The sequence below is a fragment of the Phoca vitulina genome, unplaced genomic scaffold (assembly GCF_004348235.1).
Source record: "Phoca vitulina isolate PV1807 unplaced genomic scaffold, GSC_HSeal_1.0 scaffold23, whole genome shotgun sequence".
In the NCBI taxonomy this organism is placed as follows: domain Eukaryota; kingdom Metazoa; phylum Chordata; class Mammalia; order Carnivora; family Phocidae; genus Phoca; species Phoca vitulina.
The window spans coordinates 24,748,817-24,769,595 of record NW_022589726.1 but is presented as its reverse complement, the minus strand read 5'-3'; the positions used below and the strand labels follow the sequence as shown (position 1 = coordinate 24,769,595).

Here is a 20,779-nt window from a genome sequence, read left to right as displayed (position 1 = left end):
ATCATGTCATCTCGAATAAAAAAAGTTTTACTTACTCCTTTCCAGTCTGGAGGCTTTTAATTTATTTTCCTTGTGTGGTTCCCATGATTACACTCTCCAGTACAATATTAATCTTAAGAGGGAAACATTCAGTCCTTCACCAGTAGGGATAACATTTGCTGTGGGTTTTTTCATAATTGTTCTCTATCAAGTTGAGAAGTTCTATTCTGAGCTTTTATTTGTTACTCTGTTAAAATGGCATATTACATGAATTGATTTTTGTATGTTGAACTATCCTTGCATTCCTGGATACATCCCACTGGATCATGATTCTTTCTGTATGTTACTGGATTTGATTTGCTAGTATTTTGTTGAGGATTTTTGCATTTGTATTCATAAGAGATAATGGTCTATAGTTTTTCTGTGACATCTCGGTATGATTTTGGTATCAGTGTAACATTGGTATCATAGAATGAATTGGGAAGTGTTCCCACTTCTTTATTTTTAAAAGGGTTTATGAAGCATTTGTGTCAGTTCTTTAAATGGTTGATAGAATTCACCAGTGAAGCCATCTGGGCCTAGGCATTTCTTCATGGGAATTAAAAAAAAAAAATTTTTTTTTAAATTACTAATTCAATCTCTTTCCTTGCTATTGGTCCATTCAGATTTTCTCTTTCTTCTTGAGTCGGCTTCAGTTATTTACTTCTTTCTAGGAATTTATTTCATCTAGATTACTTAATTTGTTAGCATATAATTATTCATAGTATTCCCTTGTAATCCTTTTTATTTTTTTAAGGTTAATAGCAATGTACCTCCTATCATTTCTGAATTTAATAATTTGAAACTTTTTTCTTTTTCCCAATTAGTCTAGCTAAAGATTTGTCTATTTTGTTGATCTTTTCAAAGAACCAACTTTTGTTTTTGCTGATTTTTCTGTTTGTCTATTCTCTATTTCATTTATTTTTGCCTTTTGCCTTTCATTTGAATGTTTAATTCATTTACATTTAATGTCATTTTTATTTTCTATCTGTTTTATGTCTTTTTCCCCCCTATTCCTCTATTACTACCTTTTTTGTGTAAAATAGATGTTTTCTACTATACCATTTTAATTCCAATTTGTTGTTTCTTACTCTTTTGTTGTTGTTGTTATTTTCTTAAGTGGTTGCCCTGGAGATTGTAATTAATATCTTGTTGTAAAGCAATTTCATTCAGTTTTAATGCCAACTTAATTTCAGTGGTATGCAGAAAGTTTACTTTGGTACAAGTCTTTTCCTTTTGTGCTATTATTCTCATACAAATTACATCTTTGCGCATTATAAGCCCATCAACACAGTTTTATAATTATTGTTTTATGCAGTTATCTTTTACATCAGATAGAAGAAAATAATTAAATGCAAATATATATTTGTAAGGTGTTATTTACCTGTGTAGTTACCTCTGCCAAGTGCTCTTCATTTCTTCAGGTGAGTTTGAGTTACTGTCTAGTGTCCTTTCATTTAAGCCTGGAGGACTTTCCTTAGTAGTTCTTGTGGAGCAGGTCAGCTAGCAACATGTTCTTTCAGGTTTTGTTTATCGAGGAATGTCTTAATTTCTCCTTCATTTTTTTTTGAAGAATAGTTTTGCTGGATATAGAATACTTGATTGACCATCTTTTTCTTTCAGCACTTGGAGTATACCATCCCATTGCCTTCTGGTCTCTGTGGTTTCTGATAAGTCAACTGGTTATCTTACTGAGGAGTCTTTGTACATGCTGAATCACTTTTCTCTTTCTGCTGTCAAAATTCTCTTTGTTCTTGTCTTTGGACACTTCGAGTCTGAAGTGCCTATGTTTGGATATCTTTGAGTTTATCCTACTTGGAGTTTGTTGAGCTTCCTGGGTGTACAAATTGTTTTCATCAGATTTGGGAACTTTTCAGTTGTTATTTCTTCAGATATTCTTTCTGCCCCCTTCTTTTTTTCCCCTTCCTCCTGGGACTCCTATTATGTGCATATTGGTATTGTTGATGGTGTCCCACCTCTCTCTGAGGCTGTGTTCATTTTTCTTCATTACTTTTTCTTTCTGCTCCTCAGACTGAATAATCTCAGTAGACCTAGTTTTAAATTAGCTGATTTTTTTTTCCCCCTGCTGGTCATCTGCAGAGGAACCTCTCAGTGAACTTTTCATTTTAATTATACTTTTGTATCTCTAGAATTTCTACTTGGTTCTTTTAACAATTTTTTATATTGATATTCTCTGCATGGTGAGATGTTCACATAGTTTAATTCTTTAGGCAGAGTTCCTATCAGGTCCTCAACCTATGTTTAATTGCTTATTTAAGTTTTTGTCTAGTCAGTCCAATATCTGGGTATCCTCGAGGACCAGTTTCTATTGACTGCTTTTTTGCGCCGGCGTTATGACCAAAATTTTTGTTTCTTTGTGTATCTTGTAATTTTCTGTTGAGAACTGGGCATTTTAAATATTATAATGTGGCAGATCTAGAAATCCTATTTCCCCTCTTCAGAGATGTGGCCTCTGTTGTCATCACTGCTGCTGTTCATTCAGTTACTTTCCTGAACAAATTCTGTAAAGTCTTTATTTTTTGTTGCATGTGACCATGAAGCCTGTGTTCAATAAGCTTAGTTGTCAGCTAATGATTGGACAGTGATTTCTTTAAATGCTGGGAACCAGTCATTCTTGGAGCCCTTGCCAAGTTGCTCTGTGTGTGTCTATGGGGAATGCCTTCAGCACTTTAGCAGGCAGTTTGCAGATCTTCTTGCGCCTTTACTCCCCACTTATGCAGAACCTCAAAGCCAGCCAGAGATGAGGGATTAAGGTTTCCTCAGGCCCTTACTGGCCACATGCACTGTCCTACACATGCACATGGCCTTCTACAATCCTAGGAATTAATTGGAGCTTTTTAAAGCCTCCTATAGGTATCTCATTCCCCAATGTTTCCTTTTAAGTTTTTTGATCAGCATCTTGTTAGCCCCTCCTGGTATTGCCACCTCAGGCAGTTGTAATGTTAATAATTCCTACTAATACTTTCAACAGACACTCTGGGGTTAGTATTGTTTGCACAGTATGTATGAGCTCTGATATGGGTCAAAAATAACAAATCCTGTTAATGGAGCTTTTCCAGGGAGCTTCCAGACTAGTCAAATAGTGACAGTTCTCTGGGGATGGGTTTTTTGGTAGCTTTAAATCACTTCTGCCTCCTTCAGTGGCTGCTAGGCTACCATGGTTGTGGGGCTGTTGTCTTTTAACCCCACCATTAGGCTAAGGATATGGGGATGGGGATAGGTCAAGGTAAAATGTCACAAAGCTCACTATCTTTATGGAGATTTAGCTATTTTTACTTCTCAGACTACTGTAAGCCCTTGTTTCATTTCCAGAGTTCTGCAGAGGTTACTTTTTACAAATTTTGCCAGTGTTCTCATTGCTTTTATGGAGGAGCAGATTTTCCAAGATCTTTACTCAGCTATTCTAGAAGTGTTTTCCCTGCCAGTTTGTTTTTAACTGAGTTATTTGCAAGGCTAACGAATTCTACAGCTCCAGTGCCATTCACATAAGGAGTCCATCTGAGAAGCTTCCCCCAGAGGGAGCAGTCTGCACCCTCTTGTAACTTTTCTTTTTTCTTATTAATTTATTAATTTGTAGAAGTTCTTTAAATACTCTAGTGAATAGTCCTTTGTCATTTTCATGTGTTGCAAAACTTTTACCTGTTTGTGGCTATTTTTTCTTCTCCCCCCTTTATGGTCTTTTAATGAAGTTCTCACTTTTATAAGATTTTGAATTTATCAATATTTTCCTTTATGATTTATACTTTTTGTTTTCTCATTAGTGGACTTTTTCCTTACCCCAATGTTTTCTAGATATCCTCCTTTTTTTTTTTTTCTAACAAGTTCCTACTGCTGCATTCCCATTTTCTACCTGGAGTTGATTTGTATGTGATAGGCTTTAGGAGTTCAGTTTCACATTTTTCTATATTGGATATTCGATTGCAGCAAATGTCACTTCTCACTTTACTGGTTTGCTGGACCAGCCCTGTCCTAAGTCAGTTTCTGTCTATGCAGAGGTCTCTTCATAAACTCTGTTTTTTCTTGCTCAGTTCTTCTTAACCTATGGCAATAACACCTTGTTCTTTAGGAATGTCTTGAATGGTCTGAGCCTTTTGCTCTTCTATTGAGTTTATGGCTCAAATGAAGGAGAAATAACACCTTCAGATGTTGATTCTTCCAAATTATGAACATGATAATGTATCCATTTATATAGATCTTCTTAACTCTTTCAGAACAGTTTTATCATTTCCTCTCTAAATCTTATACATCTGGAATTTGATTTATTCCTAGGCTCTTTATATTTCTTAAGCTATGAAAAAATGGTATTTAAAAAAATTAATTTTTAATTGTTGCAGATCTGTAGGGGTGTAATTCCTTTTTCTGAACCCTGTGTATATTTTGTATATGGATTCTGTGTCCAGCATCCTATATTTGTTTTTCTTGACTTACTGTGCCAGCAAGTTGCAGATCTATAGGGGTGTAATTCCTTTTTCTGAACCCTATGTATATTTTATATACGGATTCTGTGTCCAGCATCCTATATTTGTTTTTCTTGACTTACTGTGCCAGCAAGGCCCTCCAACTGAAAAGGAGTAGTGATAACAGGATGCTTTACCCTGATCTAAAGGAAATAGTTCAGCATTTTACCATTAAGTATAATGTGTTTTTTTTTTTTATAGGTTTTATGTGGCAAGCCTTTGTTAGGTTAATGAAGTTCAATTCCTTTCCTAGTTTTATAAGAATTTAGTTTTATTTTCTTATCACAAATGGATGTTTGATTTTTATCATGCTGCTAGAAAGGAAGTCCTAATCATTAAAATTTTTTAAATTTTATTTTTCTCTTTCTTGTAGCAAAGAAGTTTGTCATCCTGATATTGGTGGCAAGATCATCATGTGTCCTCAGTGTGATCAACATTGTTCATTCTGGAATCTCAATATTACTTGCGAGTCCTCAAAGGTAATTTTTGTTACTCTAAATATTTGCAAATAATGGAAGATTTTTTTTTTCTTCTAATAATTTTAGCACAGCCTGGAATTATTTTTTTTTCTGTGAAATTCAGAAAAGGTAATTTTCAAATAAGCCTCCAGATATTCTGAAAGATAGACATGGAATGTATGTGTTTATTCCTCTTTTACAAATAGGAAATTGAGATGAAAAGCCTTATCTAAAATCTTCGGGTGGGTCAGTGAGGAACTGCAGAATTGAACTATTGTAGTATTTGAAGTAATCAAAGCAGAAATTTCAAAACCAGCTTATCTCATGAATACTGTTTAATAGGTTTACTTATTTTCCTTAATTCAAGTGAGTAGAAACTTGATATTTGTACTTGTATTTTTCCACTTCCAAGGTGTGCTGAAACTATGCTACATTTTTTTAAAAACCCTGATCATCAGATTTAGGCTCTGTCTATGACTATGCATAAGAAAGTCTTTGTATATAAATGATAACAGATACTTTGTCCCAAAACATTCCCACAGAACACATCTGGTTCCCTTAAACATGCTGAAGATCTTGAGCTATATGACTTGTTAAAATCCAGGACCTTTAGGACAAGTATTGAGACTAGAGGTAGCTTACTGAAAGGCATGCCACAAACTCTAGCTGGAGAGAAAGATGGTCATCTTGCTTTGGAGAATTTTCCTGACAACTTTGACCTACTGTTCTCCCATGTTGTGATCTTTTCTCTATCCCCTTGTTCCACCATGAAAACTTAGGAATCTTAAATGACTTCAGAATATTCCAGCCTACTCCATCAGAGTCTTATTTAAACCAAATACATTCCTATTATAATGTCACTTAAAATTTATATTTTGAAAGATTCTTGACCTTTTGACACAACAACCCTGTGAGGTAGGCAGAACAGGTACTACCTCCATTTTACAGATTAAAACACTGAGGGTCTGAGAGATTAAATAATTAGCTCAAGGTCACCCACCTAGTAACTGACAAAGCCAGAAATTGAGAGCAAATCTGCCTTTCTTGCCATTACTATGTTCCTCACCAGCTGACAATAGTAGCAGCCACTTCACTCACAAATTGAGCACTGTGTTTGAAAAACGTTCCACTACTTAATTAAGATGATTGCAGGGTATTGTCGACACATGGAGTTTTACTCTTAATTTATGAATTAAAGTAGATTTCTTTGCCTGTCCCCCAGAAATGAACACAAATTCTAGACTTTAAAAATCTGTCATAAATCACATAAAGTAAAAGACTTGAAGCTAGCAGGAGGGATGCTGCCTTCCAGCGATGTTGACTCATAAAGGTCACTAGTTAGCGCATATCCCCGGACACTGGGTCTAAGGCAAATGCCAGTGATAATGCCAGAGGCAAACTATACTCCACAAAGTACAATTGGAAATTTCATTTTCTTTAAGAAATTCTCTTTCAAAACACCACACCCCCATCTCTTCTCTCAGTTCTTCTTTTCCACCGACCCATCCCTAAACACGTGACTTTCAAATATGTCCCTGTGTATATTTTTTTTTTCATTGTTTTGGAAAAAATGAATCTTTTATTCTATCCTAATTTCCTAAAGAATCCTTTGAATCTTGTTAGGGTGATTTATTCTTTCATATGCCTCCTTCCCTTTGTAAAAGAATTACATTTTAAAAATTTTAAAGAGGAGAAAAAGCAGCTTTCCATGTCTTTCTGTTGGTTAATTCAATCATTTCTTTATTCATATATTTATATATTCGTTTCTGCCTCTTTCTTTTGGAAAGAGAGTATTCACTAATGGACATGAGTGCTAAAAGGGTTAATAAATTAGAAATAGAAAATTATGATCAAGGAAATGAGGGAACAGTTATGGAAATAATCAGGATTAATGTTGTTTTTGTGATTGAGCATTAAATAAGATTCTTAGCTTTTTGGCTGGCAAGATAAAAGGGAAATGTGGTAACTTAAAATATTTTGTTCTCAGAAATACATTGTTATAAAATTTTGATTTTGTTCCTTTGCAGGAAGAAACACAACAAATGGTCACTTTTCTAGATTTTCATTGGTTCCTCTGCTTTAAAACATCATGCCCTGCATATGCAGCCATCTTTTTTCTTTCCTGTTCTATGTGATTAAAGCAGGATGCTGACTGGGGCTGTTCTTAACACAACTGTGTTTCCCCGTCTGTGCCCTCCTGGCAAGCAAACTAAGCTAAGCTTTTTACCAAGAAAGCCCCTTGCTTACCTTCTCCCCTGATTCCTGCTTATGAGGTACATAGAGAAGCCAGCCATCTTGTTCTTTCTGCTGAGTCCTCGATCCTCACAAATGTGGCAAAAATGGTAACTTCATCCAGGCCACCTAACTCCATCTCGTAGGAGTGCAAAGCACATCCCTTATCTTGAGCCAGGCAACTGGGGTGATCTTGGCATTAGTGGTAAACCTGCTTTTTCTTGCTACTCCTATTTTTTTTTTCTTTCACATTGACAGATAAGCATTCACTGGCTTTTTCTCAACATGGTAGGGCAAAGAATTCATGGGTAGGGTTTTTTCTTTCTGGAGTAGGTACTCAGAGGTATCAGGGCAAGTAGGGAGGTATCAGCTAGAGGCTTACAGTGATTCCTAGGAGTAGCATTGGACAGAATCTTCAGTAATACCATTATAATGCATGGAACAGTTCTGCATAAGACTTTTCTTACAGTAATTTTCACTGAGGGATAAGGCATAACATTAAATGAGAGCTTTGGTTCCATAAGAGTCAAAGCTGAAAGATTTGAAATATTAGTCCATGGAATGCCAAGACTAGAGGAATAGGTGGGTGCAGTGTTCCCCAGAGTGGCCACTCACTTCTTAATTCTGTCTTCCTTAAGTGATTTTTGAGAGGAATAGTTGGGTAACAGTTTGGGATTGTGCTTTCTGATCAGGTTCAGATAGAGGATTGAGGGACATCTGTATGCTTTGGAAAACACATACAAGACGACGGTTAAGTGGATATTCTTTTATGAAAATAACATTTTCACATAGATGAAAGTTTACCAACTTTATATCAGTTTATAAAGGGCAACCAAAAAAGTTACTTAAAGAGTTTTCCTTAGAAGCGACTTTGAATTTTCTTTAGCAATTGAAAAGTTTGGGTTTTTTTTTTTTTTTTAAATCCTATAGCTACTTTTTGTACGCTGTCTTCTTTACTCTTCATATGATCTGTATGATCTTTCATAAAGTTGATATTCTACATGTTTGCCTACTTTTTCCAGTACCTTTATACTTCATAGATTTTTTAGGATATGTAAAAATGTTCACTAGTGAAAAATTAGTAACTAATTGAAAGATTTTCCAGGAATCCTGAAAGGGAGATAGGTTATTTATATACTAGCAAAAAAAAAAAAAGAAATTTAGCAGAACTAGTGAATAAAGCCTTCTTTGTTCAGGCATATCATCTATTCATTCATGGTTGCACCCATTGTAACGTCAGCAACAGTCCCTGTGCCTCCTTAATCTCATGGAAGCCTCTGTCATTGATGGTAGAAAAGCCATCATTGGGTTTGGGGAAACACCTCTCCTTTGGGCAGAGCCATCTCAGAAGAAACCCCAGCCTTGTGCTCTTCTTAGCAAGAAAAGGAAGAACTCAGTAACTTATCATCTGACCAGGATGAGGTGATGATAAGATGCAAATTGTAAATCCAGAAGTTGCTTAGAGTTCCTTGTATTTGTAGAACTATACACTTGAAGTTCACTAAGACAGCTTGTAAGAAGAGGCCATCATTCAAAAGTCTGATACTTTAAACCGAATGGAATCTTAACAGCTATGCCAATTTCTTTATCACGATATGGAAAATGCACTGTGGTAAATACAGCAAAGGCTCTTTGCTTTCAAAACAACAAGAAATCCCATCTGCAAGTATGTAGTAGATATGGTGATTGTTAAACTAGGTATCAGCTTTAAAAGAAATTCAGACTGTGGAATACACAAAGCATTGCATATTTGCTGAATGCTAGTGAGTAGAAAACATGATTCAGTTATATGTCATTATTGTATTTTCCAGAAATTGTGCATCTTTGATAGTTTTGGAACCCTAGTGTTTGCAGTATTTATGGGAATATGGGGTAAGTTACTTTCCTTTATTTTTTTCAGTTTACTTTTACGTCTTAACATTAAAAAAAAAAACAAAAAAACCCTGAGATCATACAAGCAGCTAATTTAATACCATTTCACAGTTTGAGATGAGCTATCAAAGTAACCCACTTTTAGGACCTTGGATTGCCTAAACTTCAGCTCCCCTAGAACTCCATTTACAATCCTTAAGGCTATTGTACGAGTTACCGCATAAAAAAACTACTTCAAAATGTGGTTGCTTAAAACACACATTTAGTATTTGTCTTGATTCTCTGCATCATCTGGGAGGTCCTTCTCCAGTCATGTACTGGCTCAGCTGATGTGTGCAGTGAGCAAGCAGCTCTACTGGGGTAGATGGTCTGGCGGTTGCCAGGCTGGTTTGGTCTATGGGGCTCACTGGGCTGGCTTGTATTGCTCTACATGATGTCCCATCCTCCAGTGAGCTAGTCCAGGATTCTTCACATGGTGGCTTTAGGCTTCCAAAGAGAAGCAAGAGAGGGCAAGCCCCAATGCACATTTTTTGAGCCTGCATTTGCCTCAAGTTTGTGAATGTGCCATCAGCCAAAACAGGTCATGGCCAAGCCAACAACAATGTGAGGAGGTGGGAGGATTACCCAGGTGCTTGGATACAGGGAGGCATGGTTCATTGGGAGCCATTATTGTAACAGTCCCCACAGCTGTGATCCACCCTGACTTACGTGGGGCTGGGGCTCAGGGGAAGCAACACAGGAATTACAGGTGAGCTTTCTTCTTTATATTCTTTTATATGAGCGAGTATTTATTAAGTATGTGTTACTCTTATAATAGTAAATAATAATAAATTCTGTTTAATAAGTAGAATAGATATAGTCTTAAAGAATATAATTCTTACGTAGATGCTTTAACACTATAGTTACATTATTTACTTTGAATACCATCATTGTAATGAGGCAATTATTTCCTCTAAATGCAGATATTTAAATGTTCAATTAATGTAAGTGTTCTACCATAGAAGAAAAAAATTCCATTTTCAAAAAAAAAATCCTTTCCAATTTTACTGTGTAAGTTAAGGGGGAAATAGAGCTCAGGTTATAGATAGTTGGGGGAAGAAAGTGACTCAAGTCTCTCATTCTTGAGAAGACAGCACATGAACTCATGCAGCTCACAGTGCTTTTTACATGTCCTTGAGATGTTTCTCTTCTGCAGTGGTTGTGCCTATTAGAAGTCACCAGATCACAGAACAGATGATCCAACTGTTCTGGATACTTTTTAGAGATTAGTTGCCACTCCTGGATAAAGCGAACTTTAAGATGGCCAAACTTATCTACAAAGTTACTGTCCTTCAGACATTTAGCTATGTTCTGGCTAGAGACCAAAACTAGCTAATATTTGACACATAGAAAAATAAAGATCAAATTTTTGGATTAAAATCCTCTGTACTCCTCTGTTGTAAACTGTGTCACCCCCCCCACCCCCGCCAGTAAGAGCACAGGTACTGAACACATGGGTGGTGCTCACTTTTACTTATTATCCTAACCTTTGTCTCAGCCCTGATTTGTAATGTAAAAAATTCTAACACATCTGTTGAACTCCATATACTAATGGATGTTAACAGCCCTAATTTAGAAATACATTTTTTTAAAGATTTTATTTATTCACTTTAGAGATAGAGAAAGAGCATGAGCAGGGGGAGGAGCAGAGGGAGAAGGACAAGCAGATTCTGCAGTGTGCGGGGAACCCGATGCAGGGCTCAATCCCATGACCCTGACGTCATGACCTGAGCTGAAATCAAGAGTCAGACACCACCCAGGCGCCCTAAATACATTTTAAATAAAACAAAAATATAAATTAACTTTAGCACTGGAAAGACAAACCTCCCATTTCCTAGCTAACCTAGCTTTCTGTGATCATTAACTATACCATGTTTATAGAACTGACTTAAGCATATTGAGCTGATTTTATGTCATCAGATTTTAGAATGCAGAAAACATTTCAACATTGCCTGTGGCATCATATGTGTATCTTTAAGGATATGTACGTATGACGAAGTCTTTATTTTAAGTGTCTCATATTGCCTTTCCTGCTACATCTGCCTTATGAGAACCACTGCTCTGAACCTTGTTACAGAAAATCAGAAATTGCAGAACCAAAGAGGCAGGAGGACCATGTGAAGTCTTTTATGTCACCACTATTCATATTCCTGTAGCATCTCCTGTGTGCTCAGATCGATCAGAGTATTTTTACTATGTTTCTGCTCTCTAGGAATTATAAAAGTTGAGGGTCGAAAACCTTTTGTAATAAATGTAGTACAAATCATGTACTTACCTGAATAATGCCCACCCTTTTAGGCCCAGCCAGCCCACGCATTCATACTGACTCAAGTCCTAAACACCAGCCCAAGGCTAAAGTGCCAGTTCTTGACATCCACTTCTCCTTACTGCTTGTTACTTTGTACCTACTTACTGGATTCTCCCTGGCTCCAGGCTCTCGGCTGCATTTTTAATTTTCACCTTTGAGTTCTGGGCTGGGCCTAGTGATTTCCAGAAAAACACCAGACACTTGGTTTATGGGGAGCTGGGGAATCAGGAAGGCAGTACCCTAACCAACTACACTTGGAGATCAGGAAACAGCTGTTGCCAATTAGTTCCAGAACTATACTGCTCCTGCTGTATCCACATCAGCAAAATAATGCAGCTCCTGCAACCACCTCTGCCTCCACTCAACTCAGTTTCTGATTTAAGTGACACACACATGCACCTGATGGGCATTTTATAAAATCACACCAGGAACCCGAGCTGCAAGAGAGTCTGAAAAAAAAATGTATTTTTTTTTTCAACCTAGTCTTTTAGTTGGGAAGTCGGAATAAAGGCTGAGCAAATTCATCTGCCTTACTCAGCTTTGTGAATAAAGACGTCTGAATAGTTTCAAGGCCCAATAAAATGGCCCACCTCTCCAGCAGCAAACTTATAGCAACTGGAACACTACCATGTGCTAGTGTGTGCCCCTTGTCCTTGGACGGTGCTGGATGTAACCACCAGTGCTGTCTGTGGCTGTCTTCTTCATGTGGTGCATCCCTCCAGTAGATGTCATGATACTATGATTGAGAGGACAAACTGTTCTTGATTCCCAAGGTCCTAGGCAACTTTCCCTCTTCTCTCATTACATGTTGATGTAAGAGTCCTAATTGTGTCTCTGTAATCAACACGAGCCTCATGGTGTGTGGTTTGCCAGAGAACATAAGTACAGTGCTCCCCACCAGAGGGAGAAAGATCAAAAGACACAGAGCAGGAAATTCCTGTCTGACATGGCACACAGTCATCCGAGGTCCTGGTGCCCTCAGTGGGGGACACAGAGCAATGTGAATCAGCAGTGATGTCATCCAGGATCACTCTAACACCGTGGGTGGTTATAATACATGACCAGTGTATTCCCTGGACTCTGCAAAGTAATACCCAAAGGTTTTGTAGACTTCACCTTCCAATACCCCATTACCGCCTGGCGGTAGGCAGCTTGAGGAAGTACCACATAGTGAGTAAGCACAGCTTGGGCTCTGGAGCCAAGAATGCCTGGCCTCCAACACTGTCACCTCGGGCAGGTATCTTAACCTTTCCGTGCCTCTCTCTCTCTCTGTCTAAAATGAGGAGAGTAATAGCAGTTGCCGCCAAGTTGCGGGGAGGGCTTTTACATAGATGATGTCATTAAGCTCGCAACAGCCCTGTGAGGTAGGTCCTACTGCCCCCATTTCACAGAATGGGAAATGGGGGGGTTCAGAAAGTTGGAACATGTTGACCAGTAGTCACGCATATAATAATCGTCGGAACCAGGATTTGACCTCGATTCCAGCATCCAGCTTATTTCTATTCTGACTCATCACTCCTGGAAAATTAGTAAACGCAAAACAAACACTGCTGGAAGCAAGTGCTTTACCCATTTCAGCTGCCTTCACCGTTGGGGACCGCGGAGTTCCTGCCACTCACGGCCATATCCCAGGATTTCCTCCTGCCTCTCAGGCCACCCATGGGCGGGTGGGCTGCAGGACGTCGGGCCGGCCTCTCTCTGCTGTCTCCTCCCACAGTTCTCAGCTCTGACTGATGTAGACCTTTTAAGCAGAAACAAAACACAGTGCTCATGCCTCATTCTAGTCCAGTAAAGTCAGAAACTCAGGGGTGGTGCCTGGGCTCAGTGTTTTGTTTTGTTTTTTTAAAGCTCCCAAGTGCTGTTCATGTGCAGCCATGGTGAGAGCTACCCCTCTCCACCTCATTTAGTGATCTCATCCACTCATGGCCTCAATTACTGCTTTAAAAAGTTTCCGGCTCAGCCTAGATCTTTCTCCCGAGTTCTAGATGTTTACCTACCTACTGGGTGTCTTTCCTGTGGCCCAGAGGCACCTGATAGAACCAAACCTGTTGGCTTCACTCCTCTTACTGCCCTTTTTATTATGGATAATGACCCTAGAATTTAGGGCATCACAAGCCGGAAACCCGGTTGGCATCCTAGACCTCTTCCTCCCCTTTACACACCTGCATCTAACCTACCTGCCAAACATGCTGTCTTCTATCTCCTCCCCACCTAAGCAGGCCTCATCATGTACCTGCCAGCAGGTCTCCCTGCCTCTAGTCTCTCTAGAACCCCTGCAGTGTCCCCTCTACCTTGAAGTTACAAAAGGGTAACTTAAGGCATAGGGTCCTTCGTGATGTGCCCCTGTCATCTCTCCACTGGCTTCCCCGTGCTCCTCGTGACAGTGTGCACTCACTTCCAGATATTTGCCGTTTCTAGAAAGTACTCTGATTCTCTGGCTTCCTTGCCTTTGCATGTGCAGCTCCCTCAGGGGAGGTGGCCTTAATGTCCCACCTTCACCTGATCAACTCTAACTCAATCATCTGCAGTGGTCCCCTCCTCTGAGAGAACCTCGGTCACACGTTGGTCACGTGTTCTGGCTCCACGCCCAGAGCCAGCTGTGCTTACGTTGATCATAACCCTCACTAGTCTACTGTAACTATCACGTCACAATAATTTCTGCACACCTAGGAGCTCCTTGAAGCAGGGCCTGTGTCTTTTTTGGCACATAAAAATACTTGTGTGTGGAACAGTAATAAATCCAGAATTTCTGTATGGGAATGGCACAGGGGTACCAGTCTGATCAAAAGAGGGTCTAAGGGATTTACCCTGAAACTACATTTTCAAACAACATTTAATATTGTTTCTGTTTAGTATTTTAAGTTCCAAGCTTTGAAATATAGTAAAGAGTTCTAAAAATTATTTTATTGATACTTCACACAAGGTTGAAAAAAATATCAGTTTTCCATGTTTAAGAATATTAATTTAGGGTGGCTTGGGTGGTGGTAAGTAGAGATTTGGGGACTACTAAGGTGCCCCCCCCCAGGCCCTTAGGAAAGAGGGGGCAGTGGATGTAGGGATGAACAGGCTGAAAGATGGATGGACCATAAACTGTTTTTGAATTATGGTAGTTATCTGTCTGTCTTAGTTGGCAATAAAGTGCTGGTAGCAGACGCCTTAGCATTAGACACACACACATGCCTTCTGCCCATCATGTTATTACCTTTCCCATGGCTGTAGTCTGTGTTCACAAGTTGAATAAATTATCAACGTCATCTTTAAAAAAATTAACTTCTCTCGGGGCACCTGGGTGGCTCAGTCGGTTGAGCGTCTGCCTTCGGCTCAGGTCATGATCCCAGGGTCTTGGGATCGAGCCCCACGTCGGGCTCCCTGCTCCGCGGGGAGCCTGCTTCTCCCCCTCCCTCTGCCTGCCTCTCTGCCTACTTGTGCTCTCTTTCTATCTCTCTGTCAAAATAAATAAATAAAATTGTAAAAAGAAAGTTAACTTCTTTTAAACGTTAGTATCACCTGTATGTTAGACTTTACTGACTGTATAGAAGTGTTTGGGTAATTAGAACAATTAATAACTTGGTACAGATTTCTGAAACATCAGTCATCAGTGATGACCTACATGCTTCTGTTCTCTGTTAGTCACCTTGTTTTTGGAGTTTTGGAAGCGGCGCCAGGCGGAACTTGAGTACGAATGGGACACTGTTGAGTTACAGCAGGAAGAGCAACCCCGGCCAGAATATGAGGCACAGTGTACTCACGTGGTGATCAATGAGATTACTCAGGTAAAGAGAATGTTATGTAGATGCAATTTAGTCTGTTTATACAGTGGTTCTCAACCCTGGTGGCACATTGTAATCACCTGGGGACCTTGGAAAGTCTTGATGCCCGGGTCCCATCACTATATACTCTGGTGGTACTTCGTGGCCTGGGGTATATCCTGGGCACAGGGATTTTGTAAAGCTTCTCTGGTGATTCTAATATGCAGCCAAGGTGAAGAAGTATTGCTTAGAACGGTGGACATAGGAGATAAATGTGACGCCTTCTTTCATAATAAAGTAAAATCGGGAAAAAAAATTAGACTCCAACATAAAATGTAGAAGAAAAGATGCATTGGTCTGTGTCCTTTCTTTCATATTGATAAAAAATGCAAAATAGAAAAATTAGACTCTATGACATAGTTGTATAAGAAGGACACATTGGATTTTATAGTTGATCCTCAAATTTTCACATGCCTCACATTATTCCAACCCCTTTTTCATCCTAGAGGAGCTGCCCTTTGTGTTGCTCTAAGCCTCGGTGACTGCCCCACCTTCTGGTTGGGATGCACACAAGATTGTGCAGCTGTTATCCAAAAGTTGGAGAAAGGGTACAGGAAGAAGGGAAACGAAATTCAACTATGTTTAGGGCTGTGCGAGGCATTTTATATAATTGGAAAGGTAAATTTGCTTCTGCTACTGCTGCTACAAAAATAAAAAAATAAAACTATTTCTCTCTCTCTTTCTTATGTATATATATTCCAAAGCCAGTGAAAGATAATTTTTGAATCATCTGCATTATTGCTCCTTTCCATCAACACAGAAAATTTAGAGCTGATTGTACTTGCAGTCATCAGCATAAGGACAGTCAATTCTGAATACGAATAATTCTTGGAAAGAGAATGCTTTTACCAAGAGCATCGGAAAAATGTCCCAAAGTATAGATTGTATAAATTGAATCACAGATTTATAGAATGCCAACACTAAAAGGGACTGGAGGGAGCAGTGCAACCTCCTCATTTTATAAATGGAAAAAAATGAGGTTCAGTTATCAACAGGAGGTGACATTTGTCTTTTACAATGTGACAAGCTTCAAATAATTCCCATTATGAATCGCTCTCACTGTTTACTATGGGAGATGATGAAGTCAAACCATGTGTTGAAAGACTATACATCCAGAAATGAAAGCAGAAACTTAGATAAAATTAGATGTTGAAAACAACTTTTAAATACTGAAAAATAAAGCTTATAATATTGGCAACATAGAAAAAGTACTGAAGAAAAGACAATTTAGTAACTTAAAATTGCCAATAAGTTAAATTTCCTTTGAAAAATTGCTTGTTAAAAAATTGAAGATGAAGGGTCATTTTCCTTTTGTTGCTAATGCATCCTCCATTGGTTTAGAGAGCCTATAGTGTGGTAATGAAGTGTTGGGAATGAGACTGCCTGCAAATCCAAACACAGCAACTTACTAGCTGAATAATCTTCAACAAATGATTTAACTTCTGTGATTCATTGTTTGTGCATAACACCCAGTGCTCCATGCAGAACGTGCCCTCCTCAATACCCATCACCAGGCTAACCCATAATCCCCATACATGATTTAACTTCTGTATGCCATCGTTTCCTCAACTATAAAAATGGGAACAATAGAGTTGCTTCCTCACACGGTTGTGTAAAGGGTTAATTGAGTTAATGTGTAGAACCTACTTAGAATAGTACCTGGCATAGAGTAAATGTATAGGTGTTTATAACTATTACTATGCTACAGTTGCTCGTATAATCCAGGTAAATCTTGAGAAGTATTGATCTCTTCTCTTAAAACTTAAATATATTCTTATGGGCCATGGAAACTCTAAAAATTCATAGCTATACCAAATTAATATATAAAGCTCAACCAAGAAACACATAGTGGATACCTAGTATTTGCAGACACCCGTGGAACTTCCTGTCCTCTATGGGCTCCACACCGTCCTTGCTGCCATGTCGAACATCTCAGACAAGCTCAGGAATGTAGCTCTACAGCTTAGCATTGTCAGATACCAGGCTCCTGAGCTAAGGTCATGGCAGATAAACAGTTCATTATTCATGCTTGCATTTTCAGAAGACGTTAAAATGAGCACTGCAGATGCCTTGTTGTGCGTATGTTTGAAATTAACCAAAAAAAAAAAAAATGCAGTTATGAGGAAGGGGGCTATGTTTGAAAACTAATTTTTAAAAAAATTAAGCCTAGGATTTAGAGACCAATCAGGAGAAAAAAAAATCATTTCACCAGAGTACTCCTTTGATTGACCAAACTTTTTTTTTTTTTTTTTTTTTAAAGGAACAAGAGCGTGTTCCCTTCACTACCTGGGGAAAATGTGTCCGTATAACCCTCTGTGCAAGTGCTGTCTTATTCTGGGTAAGTCTGTCACAGACTTTTTAATATCTAATTGTAAATATCCAGGAAACTCAAGGCAAGCTGGAAACTCTGGGTCTTATAGGATTGTTTCCAGAGAACCACTCGGCCACCACATGGAGCGGCTCTCAGTATCTATCCACTCACGGTGGCTCTTCCAGTTCCTTTCACCTCATCTGTTTAAATCAGATGAGTGGGTCCGGATTTTCCAGTTTCTGGTGAAGAAACCAAATGGGAGGCAACTAAAATACAACGTCTAGGAATAGCCTTAAAAAATAATAGGAACTATCAAAGAAAACATAAAAACTACTGAAAGATATAAAAGAAGACTGAAACAAATGATTGTAGATAAAAAGATAATATTTCTAAAATGGCAGGACTTATAAAATTAATTTTGGGTTTTATTATTAATAAAGTCATGTTAGTAATATAATCATTAGTAATATATTGAGAGTTTTATTGGCTCAAGAATAGCCAAATTAGAAAAGAGGATGTAAAGCCCAGATATGGGCCCTCATATCAATAATTTAATATATGAGAAGGGAGGCATTATAACTCAGTGGGATTATTTAATAAATGGCAGTGGAACACTTGTTAGCCAAGTTAAACAACAAGTTAAACTTGTTTAATTTTTATTAAAACCAAAGTATGGTTTTAATAAAAATTAAAACCATACTTTGAATACATATTATAATTCTAGAAATATTCAAAAGGTAACACCACAAACCAGAAATAAATATTGATGAATATGCAATCTCTAGATTAAAAAAAAAAAACCTTCTAAACATAACAGCAGTGGAAGAAGTTTCAGAGGAAAATCTTTAAAGATTTCTACACATCAGTAGCATTCTAAGCTTAAACAAAACAGAAGATATTTTTGTTAACAACAAGGGCAAAGGGTTAATACCTTCAATACATAAGAAGTCCAGATCACTTGTAAGGTAACACCAAAGATCTCAAGAGCTAAGGAGGCAGAGAATAGAACACCCTTTCACAAAAGAAAAAATACCCTGGCAAATGTCAGAGCTCAATACTAATTAAATCAGCGCCCATTTAAATGAGATACAATGTTTCACCTCTCAAGTGAGAAGGCTTAGTGTTTGTGAGGATGAAGTGCAGTGATCAGCTACTCTCCTACCTAGGCTTTGAGAATTTTAAGCTGCCCTGGACTTCTTAGAAAGCAGTTTGGTAGTAAGTTTCATGAGTCACAAATATTCTTGTGCTTTAATCTACTAATTCAGCTTTTAAGAACCTTTAATAAGGAAGTATTTCAAAATGGTAAGAAAAGTCAGTAAAGATTTAGTCATATATATTTATTACAAATACATACATTTATTTCTGTTATTTATTTGTATGCATTATTATATATAAAAACATCTCAGCCAAAATATCCTACTTCTAATCCTTCATACAGTAGAATATGGTATAGCAATGAGAAAGTATGTTCATGAAAATATTTTATGACATGTAAAAATGTTATGGTTATGATAGGCTTAAGGAAAGGATAAAATATGTAACATCATCTTTAATATGCAAACAGTGCATAATTCTGAAGGAATTATGCCTACATATAGATAGTACATAGATTTTTCTCTTTATTTTTTATTCTTTATTTTTTTTAGTTAGGAGTCGTTTAGTTGTAGGTGATGGAAAATCTCCAGTTGGTTTAAACAACAACAACAACAAAGTGAGGGTGGGTAGCATTTATTGGTTCCTGTAACTAAAAATCCCAGGTCTGAGGTATGACTTCCATGAAGGATAGATAACTGCAGCCCAGATGACACCAGGGTCTGTGTGTTTTGTTCTGCCTTCATTCTGTGTCCAGTGGTCTCCTGGCTTGGTGGTTGTAGGCACTACCTTGTCTCAGAATGGGCTGCAGGATTCCAGATCTCACATCACATGCAAGCCAAGAGAGGTTTCTGTTAGCAGCTTCCTCTGTTGACAGAGCAAGCTTCTCTTTCCCATAGACACTAGCAGATCTCTCCTCACATCCCACTGGCTCTTAGTAAGTTATTTGTCAGTCCTTGAATCAGTTGCTGAGGCCAAGAGGATGAGATACCTGTTTGTCTCAAACCAATCAGGATATACCTGTAAAGCTGGGGGAGCAGGGGGACAATCCAGCTCAAACCATAGGACTGAAAATGAAGGAGAGGTTATTCCCCCAAAGCAAAATCTGGGTCTTCTTCTAAGACTGGGAACAGATCCAAGGCAGCAAAAGTAACGAGTGTCCACTATGGAGTAATTTCAAATGTTCTATGATCATATATTAAAGTTATAATCAGAAAAGATTCATAAGGAAGTTGAGAATGAAAATCTTCCTCCCGGGAAGAAATATTGAACCTATCAAGTGCCCTGAAGAAGTATGGAAACATACTGAGTTTGTAAAAGCTCTGAAATGAGTTAGAAATCATTTCCTGATCCATGGAGGAGACAGTGCCATGTAGACTCTGAAGTCTCCGCGTACCTCAGTTCTTTCAGTTACTAGTTGCTTAATTTGGGTCCAAGTCTTAATCTCTGTGGCTCTTTTTTCCGCTGTAAAAGATACTATACTACCTATCTCATAGGGCTGAGATTGAGGATTTTAAAAATATGTGTGTGCTGAGGTGAAGAGTAAGCATTTAAAGAATCTCAACTATTATAATTACTTAGTAATTTAAAAAATTATTATGGAGATTTTTTAAAAAATATGTATGATTTAAATGGCCTATGTTTGTTGTGCTCAGAGAGGAAGGCTGGACATACCTTCTCGAATACATTTTTCTCTGCCTGGGCTAATTTTCACATGTACTCATGCACACAAACATGTCATTCCTTTCACAAGTATTAAGCCCTAACTGTGAAGGAAGGAGATAATGAGGGAAATTAGAAGAGGAAATATCATGCCTTCTCTACACACTGATGGCTTTTTAAAAGTAAGAAAAGCATCTTGTTAACACTTCAGTCACCATATTCACAGCTACCATTTATATAGTACTTTTCATGTGCCTGGGCTTAATGTTCTAAGTGTTTTTACCTGGAGTAACTCATTAAATCCTCCCAACAATCCTGTAAGTTATTTCCCAATAGGATCCCTCGCTATATGGGCAAAGAAATTGAAGCCCCAAAGGTTAAATAATTTGCACAAGGTCCTACAGCTTGAGGCAGAGCTGGGCTTCCAATGCAGGAACCTGGCTCCGGGGCCCCACTTGAAATCTCCCCACAGGTGGAAACCAGCCTCCCTCTGTTGCTGT

General features: G+C 38.2%; 1 protein-coding gene across 2 annotated transcripts in view; it reads left to right on the top strand.

Moving 5' to 3' along the window:
• ANO6 (anoctamin 6) overlaps nucleotides 1-20,779 on the top strand; it is a 188,519-nt gene that overhangs the window by 136,865 nt on the left and 30,875 nt on the right. For both annotated transcript variants that reach the window (XM_032420305.1, XM_032420304.1), the window contains 4 exons: nucleotides 4,870-4,975; nucleotides 8,998-9,058; nucleotides 15,036-15,178; nucleotides 17,475-17,552. In XM_032420305.1, the coding sequence (XP_032276196.1) occupies nucleotides 4,870-4,975; nucleotides 8,998-9,058; nucleotides 15,036-15,178; nucleotides 17,475-17,552 (388 nt within the window). The remainder of the gene's footprint in view (nucleotides 1-4,869; nucleotides 4,976-8,997; nucleotides 9,059-15,035; nucleotides 15,179-17,474; nucleotides 17,553-20,779) is intronic.